This window comes from Aulostomus chinensis, chromosome 1 (assembly GCF_037954235.1).
Source record: "Aulostomus chinensis isolate RoL2024-O1b breed Wild chromosome 1, RoL_Achi_v1.0, whole genome shotgun sequence".
NCBI lineage: Eukaryota > Metazoa > Chordata > Actinopteri > Syngnathiformes > Aulostomidae > Aulostomus > Aulostomus chinensis.
In genome coordinates this window covers 59,904,302-59,919,679 of record NC_141320.1, presented here as the reverse complement: position 1 = coordinate 59,919,679, position 15,378 = coordinate 59,904,302, and the positions used below count along the sequence as shown (strand labels likewise).

The 15,378-nt window shown below is 44.7% G+C and overlaps 1 protein-coding gene across 1 annotated transcript; it reads right to left on the bottom strand.

Annotated features, from left to right (window-relative positions):
• Positions 1 to 2,596: 2,596 nt before the first annotated feature.
• LOC147272560 (semaphorin-5B-like) lies at positions 2,597 to 10,942 on the bottom strand. Its single transcript, XM_086187056.1, has 21 exons — positions 10,765 to 10,942; positions 9,864 to 9,963; positions 9,736 to 9,781; positions 9,598 to 9,660; positions 9,425 to 9,523; positions 9,138 to 9,351; positions 8,252 to 8,537; positions 8,050 to 8,185; positions 7,754 to 7,961; positions 7,471 to 7,678; positions 7,044 to 7,161; positions 6,759 to 6,943; positions 6,536 to 6,679; positions 6,318 to 6,465; positions 6,014 to 6,239; positions 5,244 to 5,468; positions 4,969 to 5,139; positions 4,675 to 4,824; positions 4,543 to 4,578; positions 4,251 to 4,462; positions 2,597 to 4,173 (listed from the first exon to the last, which is right to left on the bottom strand). Exons 1-21 carry the CDS (start codon positions 10,901 to 10,903, stop codon positions 4,012 to 4,014), a joined length of 3,276 nt encoding a protein of 1,091 aa, XP_086043182.1. The 5' UTR covers positions 10,904 to 10,942; the 3' UTR covers positions 2,597 to 4,011.
• Between the last annotated feature and the right edge of the window lie 4,436 nt (positions 10,943 to 15,378).

Sequence of the window (15,378 nt, the reverse complement as noted above, 5' to 3'; positions counted from 1 at the left end):
TACTGCAGTAGAGGGTGAAAATGTACTTAAGTTACCCGATGTGACACATAAATTTAGTAACATTATATTAAAAAGTGTGTCCTTTGAGCTCATTTTTCCCACAATCCTTTGTAAAAGGTCATTGTTAGTTCGGGGGCAATCAGGGGACATTGATGATAAATTCAGGCAGATGTGAATATGTGTTGATCATTTTCTGTGCTCATTTTATTTTATTGTGTCACTGCGTCTGTTTTTCTGTTATCAGTCTGGCAGAAAAAAACAGTTATATGAACAAATATTGCAGTAATGTTTTGCTGTGTACAAGTAAACGCCGCACGCATCTCCTTCCTGGACGGTCCATGGCTTGTGCAAGTGTCCTACATTTCACTGAGTACTTTCATATCGTCCTGTGACCCAATTAAAACTTTGTTTTTATGGACTTATGTCTTCACATGTTCAGAGACACTTTGATCAGTCCAGTCTCCCAGAAAGTTTAAAGAGGGAGGATTAAGTTGTTTTGCCCTCATTTCGACTGGTTCAGAATAGCCCAGGGCGCTACAACTACAAGCTAACGTTTAAGTTGTAGTAACGGTCTTCAAAAAAGGGAGAAATGCAGCAAAAAGACAGACCTAAACGAAGCAGCGGAAGTTCAATTTGAGGGGATTTTCTTGCCGCTAGATTTGACCCCTCGGGCCGACCTCAGAGCTTAATATGAGCCCTGGTGAAAAATACAAAACTACTCGGCGTGAAAGCAAACAGGTTGAGTGAAACCTTTCTGTTCCGGCGTCATATTCACAGACTTTTGCTGCATTTTTCAGTTTGTTAAATGAGTACAGAAAAAGACAAAGGAAAAAAAAAGGAGTGGAGCAAATAAATAGAGAGCATGACCGCGTGAGGTCTGTGGGTTTAGCGGCAGATTAAACCCTCCCACAGCAGAGCAGCGCTGCTCGCTGGACTGTGAACAATAAACAGAGGAGGGCGGTGATGTGAGAACTTACTTTGGCAGTGGATGGGTGGACATTGACTGACACGATTAAACATGTTATCAGACTAGTTTAACTTTAATAAAATAACTTGCGCTGTGTCAAATCCGGACATAACACGAGGACACATCACAAGTCAATCTGAAAACATCGTTGTACCCCTTTTGTCGTACTTGTTTTGGGCATTTCTGGCTTTTTTGATTTTTGAATTTTGCCCACGAGGCGCAAACTTTTACTGCTGCTACCTGCCCAGAATCAACAGGAAACGCAAACAGGATTACAGCCTTGGCAGTGAGTATTGGCATTTCCAAGATGTGGGCCCATTGGGTTTATTATCGCACAGAAGCACACATAAAAGTTCAAACAAATCCGGAGTAACTCGTTGTTTTTTTTATGTGGCTCTAATTCCTTTCCAAGCAGGACAAGATCACATTCTTCCTTTATGGAGAGCACAAGAGTGCGACGGCAGCGAGGAGGAAACATTGAGGTGTCTCAGAGACGGCGGCCTTCTGCCTCGACCATGTTGGGTCTCGAGCGAAGGGCTCCTCCGCTCTCACAGAATCCGAATCCGAATTAGAAAAATGTTACCGATGTGATGCTGATTCTGAGAAAAGAGAGGGAGCAGGCAGGAATGTGAGAAGCAGACGGAGAGATTTGCAGCGTAATGTCCTCCATTACATCTTTTTTCTGTGGTTAATTTTGCGTTTAATTAAGTGCCTAAACAAATGACAAATTGTAAAGGTTATTTAATATTGCCAGATAAAAGTGTCACTCCCTTCGTCGAGACAGGAAGCTGCGGGAGCGGGGCTGTTTGTGTCCCGCGCTCCACTCCACCAACAACCGCAAAGCCTCTGGTTATAAATCCTCCACCTTTGTGCTGATTTTGTTTTTCGTCAAAGTAATTTGCAAACACAACATATGATGTCACACCTGGGATTATTTCCAGCCTCCATTGGCGCCAAGCTAACTTGAGTTATTGTTATTATTTTGTTTATGTTCCCTGTTTTTGTGTGCGTGTCATGAACATAAATCTGGAACGTCGCTCTAAATGCGGGCAGATTTTTGCCGTCGCTGCAGAAAGACTTCGATGAACTAGCTAAAAGGAAATTAATGGCTTTGTTTGGTAACAATAGATTAGCGCAGCATTAATATACTGATATTTTGCCAAAAGAAAACAATATACTGAATAGTGCAACTGCTGTCCCATTTGGCCTTCTGCCTCAAATGCATTACACGGATGCATTCATAATTTTTATAGCCGCTGAGAACAACTCAGTGTGGCAGGCAGGAATTTTGTTGAAAGGATCTTTTTACTGATGGAAACACACCGGTGTTGTTGCCAGATGATTTGGATTTATTATCTCGAAAGCCAGCATGTTTCCAGTGGCGTTTGTGTGACATTTAAGTAAAATTACACAAAAATTAAGCAGCTGAATTTCACCAAACTTGCAGGAGGAGTGCATCATGAGCCGAGGAAGAGCCCGTAACATTTCAGGGGTTGATCCTTTTGAGATAGCCAGGTTTAGCTTGGGCAAAGGTACACAAAATCTGATTTTAAATTGCATCTACGTAAAGATTTTAAGTTAAATCCAATAAACCCCCCCCCCCCCAAAAAAAATCGAGCAAATGGCACAAAATTGATTTATTCATCATGAATTTTACAGTGTACATTATATAAAAATATAGAAAAGTTCACAGTGTCCAAAAGGCAGTGTGTAGTCATCGCTTTTCAATAAAGTGAGCCAACAATAACCAATTATGAAGGTATATTATAGCTCACGTGGAACATGTTCCAGATTCCTTTAAATCCTGGTGAACATGAATATTTTAGGCCGAATTATTTGTACAGCTGACATGAATATAAGCCGTGTGTTCATGTGCATGTATCCATGCAGTCAGCCAAATATGACTTATTATGCATAATACTGGTGTCCGTTTGCGTCATGCTACATAACACTGTCAGTGGGGACCTGAATTCATTTTCTTGGTCTTTTTACATTGTAGACACACGTTATTTACAGTTTACAGCACACATGACACCTTAAATACGACAAATACTGGTGCGAAAATGGAAACCTAGACGGTAAATATTGGAACATTTCCCAAAATCAAGTTGCTGTTGTTGTTTTTTTTTTCCAGGAATCAAAAACAATCAAGAAATTACACATTTTCATTTCACAAGATGCACGTAAATCACAGTTTGTCGAAACACGATACAGTAATGATATTTATACCGGCAACTGGTGATGTCACACTCAGTCCAGGAGGTGATTGGCTGTATTCTTACTGATATTTTCACATATAACACACGTTGACAAACTAAAAGAGTTCTTTTCCGTGATTGACTTGTTATGCGTTCATTTCAGTGCGCTAACACAACGTAGAGAGTTGAAAACCCGCTGGTGCAAGTTCATCCGTCACTTATTACTGATTTTCTTCTGCATCTCTGTTGAAAAGAATGCAGCCGATTTGTGGTGCTGGTGAGAAATACACAGGTCTCAGCTGTTTTATTGCATATTTTGGTTATTGGTAAGATCAATGCACAAATATCCCTTGATTTATTTTTCTTTTCGTCAGGTATAAAAACACAGCTAAAATCATTAAAACACTGGCAGAAAAGACAGCCAGTCTGCCTCTCTAACAGTACGTAGTCAGGCCTGTCTTCTTCAGTCGATCTCTAAAGATGAAAATTAAAGCAAATAAGACAGAAATCTGCAAGGGCATTGACGCCAGGCTTCATTGCTGTATTTATTACAGTACAACTTTGTCCTCTGGAAGTGCCTGAGGCCTCCAACCCTGCTGCACCTCAGTTATTGATATTCTTTTAGTATTCAAAATAAACAAACACACAGTTCACCTTTTTTTTAATACTAATTTTTGTGGGCACAGCAAAAGTAAGGTAACTATGTCCAAATTTAGGCAAATTACTTTAAAATAGCATGAAAAATTTGGGTGAATTAACCCTTTAACTTCCCCCAGTAATGAGGCTCGATATTCGCCTGGAACTTGAGAGGTTGTTTTTTTTTCCTTTCCTTCTGCTTGGTGTGTTTCAGCTGTGCATGTAGGTCCTGCAGGTGGAGTCTGGATGGAAGTCGTACTTGCCCAGACCGGAGGGGTAGTAGGTGGTGGTGAACATATTGCTGGAGGGGAGCGGGGATGGGAAGTGGTTGCAGCTCTCGTCGTTAGCGTGCAGGTTGTTCTTGTTGAGCGTCTTTTAGCGTAAGGAGAGAACGTTAGCGTCAAATTCCTCACATCTTTAAACAAAGTAGCAGGTTCCAGCGAGCTCACCTTAAATTCCATGGGGATGTACTTCTCGTTCTTTGGCGTGGCGTTGCCTTGCTTGTTGTAGGTGAGGTGGTTGGGCGTGCTGGGGTGGATGACGGCAGACTCGGCTGATGGTCGGTTGAGGTGGTGGCAGTAGGTGTAGGCCAGCGCTGACAGGAGGGCTGATGCAAAAAAACTGGCGGCACCTACAGCTAGCAGCTGGAACAAGGTGAAGGCTAAAAAGCGGGAGAGGGAGACGAAGAGGCATGACTCTATTTTGGGATTCTTGGGAATGAAAGAGTCAACATTCACTTACTTCCACAGTTCTGGTCCTCCTGTCCTGGTGGAATTACTGCAGGGAAACAGGAAGATGTTCCATAAACTGCACAATAATTCACTCGCTGTGCAGAAATGTGACAACACGCAGGAATCTTGTTCCAGTGTTTACCTGGCACCTCGTGTGTCTGGCACGGTCTGGACTGGGTGACGTTACCCTGGCAGGAACTGGACTCAGCCTCCTGGACTTCACTGCAGTGACGAGTGCGATGCTGCAGACCCTCTGTGTCACAGTCCCCCCACTCTGTCCACCCCCCCGAACCTGATGACAAAAAGGAGCGCAGAAATGACTTGTTCCGCATGGACAGGCAGACATTATGATGCGAGATACCGTGAAAAAAAATGGCACATTTAAGATTGATTTTAAAATTGGTGGGGGAAAAAAAAATCGAGTCCCTAAACCCACCCCCACACGCGTGTGTGTTGCAGAGCGCCTCCTCAGTGTGTAGGCCGACACAGATGTCACCTCCGTTAGCAGGAGGTGGACTGTTGCACATCCGAGTCCGCTGATAGTGTCCACTGCCACAGCTGGCGGAGCACTGGGACCAGGATGACCAGCAAGACCAGGCCCCGCTCACTGGGACACACACACACACACACAAACGCGCGCGCGCCAGAAGATATTCAGATTCGGAGACTGGATGAGTTGCAAAGAAAAGTAGCTAAAACCTTCCTGGTTACCTGGGCAGGGTTGAGAGTTGCAGTCCTGATACTCCACCGGGGATCCTACGCAGGCGCTCGGGTTGGTCCTGCCCTGCTGCGCCGTCGCACAACTACGTTTACGGGTTCGAAACCCTCTGGAGCACTGCTGGGAACAGCTGGACCACACTTCCCAAGATCCCCAGTGTGCATATTTGGGCTGTGACAGAGTTCGGCCACTAGTCTTTACCAAGTCTTCAACCAGAGCTTGAAACAAAACAACCTTTTTTAGAAAAGAAACGCTCCATAATCCGAAATGTTAATTTAAAATTCTTTTTCTGTGAAACGACATTGCTGCCATGGGAGAAGTCTGCAGGATTTGCTTCTCCCAGTTCACAATGATGTTTAATGATCCTGCTTTTGATGGAACCATCTGTGTTTATGGTTGCAAACTGGGAGCTTTGCCACCAGGATACAGATTTGCCCAACTGGTTGAACTGGACGATTCAAAGACATGTTGAGTGAAAAAAGAAAAGAAAGAAAAAATCTCGGAATAAGCTCATATTTGGGTACCCCCTCCAGTTTAGCAGGTAATTGAAACACTAGGTGTGTTTCCATGGTAACCATTAATGAAACCATTCATGAAAAGGTGTAATTTTGGCGACCGGGGACGTAAGAAAGGAGGTGGCTGCAGGACACGGGGCTCATTATTCCATCTCTGGTGCTGCAAGTATCTTAACTGCTGCTGAGCGTGAATCTGACAGATTGAACATCGTCGCTACAATGACAACGTGCTGTTTCCTGCTACTCACAGTCAGTCTGGCATGTTCCAGACCCGTCGTTAGGGCAAAACCGGGTCTCCGCCTTCTTCTTGCCCAGCTGGAGCTGCTGGGGGTCCGGAAGAAGAGCCCGGCAGGTGTACCTGAATCTTTGCTCTTGCCTTGATCCATCTTGACTGACGTTAACCGGCATCCAGGGTGTCCAGGGGGTGTTCCGGCGTACCTCAGGGCAGGCCTCCAGGTTACAGGCCTTGTACTCCTGGAGGACAGGAAGGAAAAAGCCACTGAAGGGTCGGAACTCATTGCTTTACCCCCTCAGCTTGAAGTGTGACAGTACCAGAGAGCATCCGGGACAGTTGTCTCCATTCTCACAGGTTCTCGTCCTGGAGTGGACCCCTCCTCCACATTCAGCGCTGCAGTGAGCCCAGGGTCCCCATGTTGTCCACGACATGGATAGGGGGCAAGGTTTTTTCTCATTGCACAGCCTAAAAACACAAAGCTCCAATTAGAATTCTCGCTGTCGTCCAGATAAAAGTACAACTGATTCTTCCTCACCTCTCCTCTCGACCTTGACCAACACAGATTCTCCCGCCGTGTCGGGGCGAGGGGTTGTTACAGGACCGCTGCCGCACTTCAAAACCGATTCCGCAACTGCTGCTGCACTGGCCCCACGAGGACCAGGGAGTCCAGCCGCCATTCCTGAGGGAGCAAAGCAGCATCCAGCAACACTTGCGTCCAGATTCCCAAACAGGAGTCAAACTAGATTGTTAGGACCTACCTGGAGCAGTTGGCCACCTGAATGGTCGGACCTTTACATTCCGCGCCGCCACATTGAGCTACGGGTCCGTCACACGAGCGGGACCGACACTGACAGCTGCTGATGGAGCCCTCGCCGTCATCGTGGTTACAGGGCTGCCAAGGTGCCCACGGGCCAAAACTCCCATCCTGAGTCAAGTTCCTCACCTGAAGAGAGGTTTGTGACATAAAGCCAACAATAGAGGAGTGAACTTATTTGTGTGTGTGTGTGTGTGTGTGTGTGTGTGTGTGTGTGTGTGTGACTTACTGGACACTGAGTGATGTTTTGGGTCCACTGATTCATGTTGGAGCTCTCCTCGATGGTGGTGCAACGCTTCTGTTTGTGATCCCAGCCACAGTAGGGGTCCCGTGCTTCCAGGCATTGACTGAAACGAGGTTGAACAGTTGGTTAGTGAAGAAATAAAACGCAACATGAATCTGCTGAGAGGCTGTGGTGCATTTATTGCCAACAGATTAATAGCCTGCATAAGTAATGTCTGAGTTTGGCAAAATAGAGACTGAAGAAGTCAATAAATCTCATTTCCTACGGACTTTCTCGCGTGCCGCTTCATAAATCGGAGCCAGTAAATGGCCAAGCTCACCACCGTCTGATTGATTACAAAACAAGCCCGTAAATCAGCAATGCAATCAAAAGCACTTTCAAACTGACATCGCAAGCGTGTTATGGTCGGTACCGTTCAGTTGGATAGCTGGAGCAGCGCTCTAATGGGATCTTCACCAGTCTGTCATCGAGCCCCACAAACAGAGACCTGTCATTGTGGAGGATCCGTAGGCTCTTGATTGATCCGGTTTGGCCTTCGGGGAGAATCCGGAGTTCCTCCAGGTAGCAGCCATGAAGGCTTTTATTAGTTGTGGAGAGAGTCTTGAGGATGGTGCCGTATTCTGATTGGAAAAACAAGGAGATATTGTTTACCAGCTTGTACTCATAACTAATGAGCTCCAGCTCTTCTTGCTTACCGGTGCCGATGTACATGACATGGTAGAGGGCGTCGCGGCCTTGAACGATGTCTACCGCCAGCTTAGAGAAGCGCAGGTTGTCCTGGGTGAGTAGAGGGTTGACGGTCACCGGCTGCACCACATCATTCATCAGGAAGAGACGCTGAGCATCCTGGAGGCTGCGCTCGGTCAGGTTACCCCCCGGACCGCCTTCCTCCAGGGTGCCACACTGAGAATCCAGGGGAAAAGTTAGCAGCGCTCATTTGAAATACTTAGGAGTCTTTGCAAAAGAAATTGCCACCATCCATAAGAGCTACCTGGAAATCGGCGATGGGGTTAGGGGTGGAGAGCCAGGCGGTGCGGGGGTTCTCCTGGTAGCGGAAGGGTCCATTGAAAGCCTGAGTGATGGAGCTCAGGTTGAAGGCACAGACCGCAGAGGCTGATATGCTGTTCCTGCGGGAGAGAGAGGGTTTAATTACAGTCTCAGGAATTCAATCTGGGCTGCGTTCAATCACTCACACATTAGTGGTGAAGATGCCATAGATCAGGTCCTGCTCCGGGAGGTAGAAGGTACTCTGCAGCTCGTTGTAGTAGAAGGGGATTTCTCCTGAGCGGGAACAGTTCAGTCGAGCCTTCATAAAGGTGGTCCAGGTGTCCTCTAAAAGAAAACGCCCGCCCATATCATTTTTACACACCCGGGCCACACGAGAGAACACCATCTTCCCACAGTCATTTTCCACGGCGGTTTCCCTCAGGAAGAAGTAGGCGAAGCGGCCGATCTCGTAGACGGACACAAAGTGAGGCTCTGGAAGGAGAGAGGACAGCAAAAAACAAAAAAACAAAAAATCAAATCCTGCATTAAAAACGTGATTTCAATGTGCATTAACACAAAAGTGTAGTTCAAGAATAAACTCCCCCCGTTAAAGTGTTTTATTATTTTTTACCATTATTACATGTTCACGTTTGTTTTTTACTGTTGTGTTTAGTTGAGGTGGAGTCTAACTATTTTGTGTCGCCACTATTATCACTGTTCTTCAGCTAATGAGTGTTTCCATGATGATCAATACAATGAAATGTGGTTTTTTTTTAAATTGTTTTAAATTCAGAAAATATTGATAAATGCTGTCGCAGATCGACAAAGTGACCTCATTAAAATGTTTTATGCAACAAATTCTTGCAATCGTTAAAAGAAGAGTCGTAAATCTTCACCGTCATGAACTTGGAAGCATTTTTTTTAAGAAAACCGATGATAAAAATAAAAAAAAATCTAGATTCTGATCTTTTATTGCCGTATTTACATCGGATTTTATGACCGGTGACACGGAACTAAAGGTGTGTCACTAAAGTGGCCCAGTAAGATTTAACAAAGTACCTTAAATGTGTACTTAGAAGTACAGAAGTTTACCGTTGAGCCATTTGGAGTTGTACTGGGCGGTGCGAAGAGGCGGCAGGTTCCCCAGACTCCTGTAGATGACGGGATCTCGTCCAGAGAAGTCGATCACCGTGGCGGCGTATAACTCGCCCTTCTCTGTTACCATGGCGGTGGAGTTGTGGCGGGGGTCGTAGGGACAGCGGGCTACGCCGTTGACTGTGTCCAGCACCTGACTGATATTATCAATCTCACAGGAGGAGAGAAAGAGGAGTATAAACAGCATGAACCACGATGTTTGGGGGATGAGCGGTCGTACCAACCTGCCGGGTGATGCAGACGGGCGTGAAAGCGTTTGTCCCACAGGTGAAAAGCGTCCTCCCACTGATCAACAGTACCCGGACGTAGTTTTGACACTCCTCCTTTAGATACATAAATCACTTTTACTGTCTCATAAGGCCATGTCATCAATTTAACACTACTTGCGTGTTACAACCTCTGACTTCCCCTTGCTCTGACAAGAACGCCTCGTGTCTTCATCGGGTGTCCATTCTGTCGCCTGAGGACAAGCACAATGTTTGGTTTTAGGTTGATGATAAAATAATAAATCAATACATCGTTCTGTCATAAGTACCTGTATGAGGGAGGCGTTGCTGGAACTCAGTCTGAAGAGGAAGTTTCTGTAAAATGCGTTTTTTTTTTTTTTTTAATGTTTACGAAAGGAATCTTGGCGTATTTAAATCGTCGTGCGTAGAAACTTACCTTGCTCCGACAATGAGCTGGTTTCTACTCAGGTCCAGAGCCAGCTGGGAGAAATCCCTCACTCCTGGATGGGAAAACTCCGACATCCCCGGCCTCAACGCTGGTAGGGAAAGAAGACGGAGAAGGGTGAGTGTCAATCCTGGTAGGACAGCTCCACCGTCCTCCCGGGAGCCTCTGAACCTGACGCCAAGGACCCAAATCTCAGGAGATCTTGTGTGAAAAAAAAAAAAAAAAAAAAATTGGATTCTAGCAGGATTTTGTGTTTGGGATGTACACCCAGTTCAGGAAATATCGTCAAACCCTTTCAGCGTCAAGGAGGAACGTTTAACAGGGCCACACTGCTTATTACTGAAAATAAACTCATCAGCTGTTGTTACAGAATGTGAGGAGATTCTGACTGTTCCAAGACGAATGTCACTCTTGAAAGAAAAACCTGTTCAAACAATTCTCTTAGCACTTGTGGGGCAACTTTCTTTTATTTATGTAACTTTTATTTATATATAAAAAAATAATCATACTTTTTAGGCTGTTTTTTCAGGCTTTATTTATTTGAAATACTTTTCCAGGCTTGGAAAATTTCAAATTCCACGACTTTCCAAAACGTTTCATGTTTTAAATTATTTTGTTCAGTACCAACGGCTTCCCATCAGCGGCGTTATCTTAATGGCATGACCTTTGACCCCATACGTTGACTGTGCAGGACTAGAAAATGAGACTGACAGTCACAGCCTGTCCAATATGAACAGACGGGCGGAGTCCACCTATGCACAACTCAAACCAACTGAATATGCAGACGATGAATTGAATCATTTCAATCTGCCTTCCTCTGTGTTAGCACGCGCCAGCTGTGTTAGCACGCGCCAGCTGTGTTAGCATTCGTCGGTATTTCTGGTTCAGTCACCTTGGTGGGACACGACAGGATGCTCCTTTCTGCTGCAGTCTGCAGGTTTCGTCTGCTGGGACAGACACACAGACGAACACATGACCAACACAAGGCCACAGGGGGAGAGGGCCCACGCCCCCCACCCTGACATCACCATGGTTACAACCACATCCAGTCTTCTATCAGGTCTTCAGGAAACACCTGTCGGAGCAGAAAGGACATGTATTACAGGTCCATTATGCCGTAGTTTATTTGCACGCGCTTTCTCTCGCTCTCTCGCCACCTGTCCATCCATCTAATTTAGCCCTTCTAGCTGGCTCTGTCCATCCAGCCTCTCGCTGTCAGCAGGACACGGTCATGGCGAATTCAACTCAAAAAGGTCAAAGACGCTGATCTTTCTAATGCCGGCTTTGAAACCAAGGGTGCCATCAAGCAAGGTCTTTCTGACTGAGGGGACTCATTCAAGGATGAGACCGGGACCAGAGCCAGGCAGCGGTTGGGAACTTAGAACCGTGAAGGGTTCTTATGACAGGATACACTCATGTGCATCAAATAAGAGCCGACGTGGTGGTCTGACGGTGATGATGAGCACTTTAAAATCCTCCAGATCTTCCGTGTTTCCTTCAGCAGCAGCCTCTTCCTTTCAACTTTGTTTTTATAGTAACACCAGTTTCCTTGCAGCTGCTAGCCTGCTCACCGGGAGCGCTGAATGTGAGTGGAGCACTGCTGGGTGGAACATTGCTGCTTAATGAAGCGACAGTGCCGCGGCCTCACATTTGTTATGTGGCTGTGCTGCTCTCATGGGTGCAAAGGCGAGCTGAGAGGCTTAATGTTCCGTGATTTGTCTGTTGGGTATAACGGGGGGGGGGGGGGGGGGCAGACGGATTGTTCAGTGAGACGAGAGAATAACTCTCACCACCGTGTTTTCTGACATAACTTGCTCGCGTTCACGTCATCTAACTTAAATGATGTGTCTGGATTGTGCCAAGATGAGCTAACAGAGGCAGGGGAAATCCACTTAAACTACAAATATGGCTTTGCTTGATGAGTGAAATGCATTTGAAAACTTGTTTGTTCTCAAGAAAACTCCCGAAGGCACCTTTATGTGCAAACTGGTATGCTAACACGGTTAGCCTAGCCACTACGCAAAAGTTGGCACGCTTTTTTTTTTTTTTTAGCATTTAGCATTTAGCTCAAAGCAAAGTGCTTTAGCATTCAGAATCAGAAATCATTTATTAATCCCTTGCGGGAAATTGCTGGATTTTAGTGCTCCGTTTCACAGTGAAAAAACAATATATAACAAGAAAAAAAATAGAGAATCAAGAATAGAAGGAGATACCTTTATACGTATATACATTCTTACACCGAACAGGATATTTGTATCGCACGACTGAACCGATAAAAGCAACTCTATAGGATGATTCTCGTTTTTGATTGATCAATCCAATATTTAATCTGTAAAAAAAAATTTGAACAAAATTCCACAATTTATTTGTGTTATCTGTTTACACTGTTCTAAAAAAAAGAGTGTTCAGCTTTTTTTTTTTTTGGTTGCTTTTTTTTTTGGTGCTAAATGAGTTTTATGAGCCTTGACTTGCTACATCTATTAGTGCTCGGTTATTCTCACCAAAATATTTTGGCCAATTAAGGTGAACAGAGCGAGATTGAAGAGGAAAACGAAGAGTACGAGTTTTAAGAGGCAGAGACCTCAGTTTCGGGAGCCAAGAGTGTGTCAGACAAATAATAATTCACTCGTGTAGCTGTGTCGGAAAAAAAATACTAGAACGCCTCAACAACCTGCGAAGAGATTAGAAGCACAAAGTGTCCAATTCATGTGACCTGTATGTGTTTGGACTGTGGGAGGAAAACCACAGGAACACGAACATGTGACCCCCCCAGACTGAGAGCCAGGATTTGCGGCAGAAACGTCTCACAATTCTCCTTGCATATGTGATGTAGTAGTAGTTTTTTTTTTTTTTTTTTTTTTTTAAGTGTCCTCTTTGGTTTCCACTCGCAGGATTGTGTTGGTCATTGAGGGTGGCCTATTTGGAAGGATCAGGGCTTTTGTGACCCACAAACGAGATTCAAAAGAGGACGTTCACGCCGGGTTTCACTCCGTCTCTCAACACCAGATGCCCGATTGCAAACATTAACTGGAACCCGAGTAAACAGACTTTGTTGCATTTTTATTTGCGGAATTTACGGGCCCGGGTATAAGTGAGTCGGACCTTACGTTGTCCTACAGGGTACACGAGATGTATTTTTCAGTGAGCCTGTCCTCTTCGTTTCAACAACTTTCTATTCAAGTACTCCCGCATTGTCTTCTGACAAAAAAGAAGCAGCTGAACGTTCGGGTCCATTCAGAAGCCAAAGGCACGGCCCTCCCTCGGTGTGTGTCACTTCCATCTCTTCAACCTTACAGCAGCGAGTTGATGGGATGGAGGAAAGTCTTGAACGGCGCCGCCAAACTGACAATTTAGTTTGCACGATCATATTGAATTTATGCTATAATCTGACTAAAAAAACAAAACAAAAAACCTTTTGTTAACAGCGATTGCTTTGAGCTTCATTAAAATCCTCTTCCCTGAGGTGATTTATGACGGGGTTATTGATCACAAGTCATTAAATCTTCATTCAAAAGCTCTTTTATTTGTTCGCCCGTGACATTAAAAATAAAAGAGGGGAGTCCTGTGTGTGACCTTTGTATATCAGCCAACCAGAGAACTTGGACTCCATCCAAATATCATTAAAAGACCCCCCCGGCTCCACCACCACCTCTCTACACTCCCAACCTGGGATTCCAAATTCCGAATTCCTCCAGAAATAAAAAGGCTACACAAAGGAACCCCAAAGAAATGTCGTCTCTGCCAGGAGCAGCTTCCACCTGACAAAAACCTCTAGAAAGGATAGTAATATTAATTACCAATGAAGTCACTTCATGGAGATTGCAGCAAATGGACAAGAGGGCATCCAAAGTCTCTCCATCAAAATATTCAGAGAGGACCATTTCCGAGGCAGTGTTCTCAGCTCCTTCCTACCGGGGTGAATGGCCTCACTGTGCAACCTGCCAACTATCTGCCAATGGCCGCTCTCTTTTACAAGTGAATAGACTGAGTTTAGCCACAGTTAAAAAGACACACTAACGTGCCATGGCTGCGCCACAATGGCCGCTCGGGGAATTTGCCAAACCTAATGATGCCGGTTTGGCCCCGGCGAGAGGAGGTAGAGAGGAGGAATCCTAAAGAGGCACACAGCTGCACCGGTCCCTCTCCTCCCGTCTCCCTCGCTCCTCTATCATCAACTCCATTTCAGTAGCTTTCGCTGATAAAAAAAAAAAAACGCAGCCATAAACAGCAGCCACCTTCAGCCAAACCCTCCTCTCCGTTGAAGAGGCTAATCAAAGTTTTAACAATGTGGATCAAATTGTAACGTAAAAGGTCAGACAGCAAAATAAAATGTTGGCAGTGAGGGTTTCTACAAAACACAGATGCAGAATCTCAGATGTTTCTGACAAAAGTCGAGGGCAACACAAAGCAGGAACAAGTGTTTTTAGCTTAAAGCTAACAAGGCTTTAGCTGTAGCTATGACAACTTGTAAAAATAATTATCTTTGATCTTTTAATAATTATCCTTTCCGGGGGCTGGTTTATCTTTCATAAGCCATCTCTTCACAATTACACTAACATTTAGTTTGATGCCGACATTTTATTCTCATTTTATACAACATACAAACAACTCTTAATGAATGTGCCTGCTACGGGTGTAAACGGGTAATGCTAATATGTTGGCAATATCAGCTTTCGGATGATTGACAGATGTGTAAGAAACAGAGTGTAATGAGAATTAGCTACATTTTAAGCTAACTTGGTGGTTAGCATTACCATGGGTTAGCATTAGCCACTGAAATTTTGACATTAGTCTTGGGATTATTCCTGAAAATAAGCTCTGAGTCAAACAGAAGTTCACAAGACTTTCATACACTTTGTGTATGCAAAGCTAACGTTATGTACAACTAGCTTGAGGTTTCATGTCCTCAACAACCTTTGTCGTCTCATTGATCCACTTGTATGAAGCTAAAAACACGACATCAGTCAGGTTTTTCAGAACAACTTGGTAAATCCAAACTCTTGGACACAAACTTTGGAGTTTTATGATTTTATTTCGTTTTTTTTTTCTTCTTTTTAACGTTTGAAAATTTGCCTCTAATCACTTCAGTTGTTTGGAGGTCACAGCAACATCTTTTCCAAGTGAAGCTCAGAGCAAATATTTGTGGATTAAAGAACTTCCCTCGGCCTTCCATTGGCGTGAGGGTGAGTAGATCATGATTGAATTTTCCTTTTTGGGGTGAAGTATCGCTTGAAGCACAGATTTTTATATCGGGCGTTAAACCAAAGTCCCGCAAAGAAAAACCCCTAAATTGAAGACGAGGGAACCAGATGTTCAGCAGCATCACCATGAAAGAGTCCTTGCTCCAAATTTGAAATGTCCAGCAACCGTGACGCTTGTTGTCCCTACAGGGACACGCGACTGTCCTCCTTGACATGGACGGGAGCCCATACATGGCATCCAGAGGTATTTTTTTTGCACACATTCATCAAGCGCCAACAGAAAAATCAAGTTGACTCCTCCTACT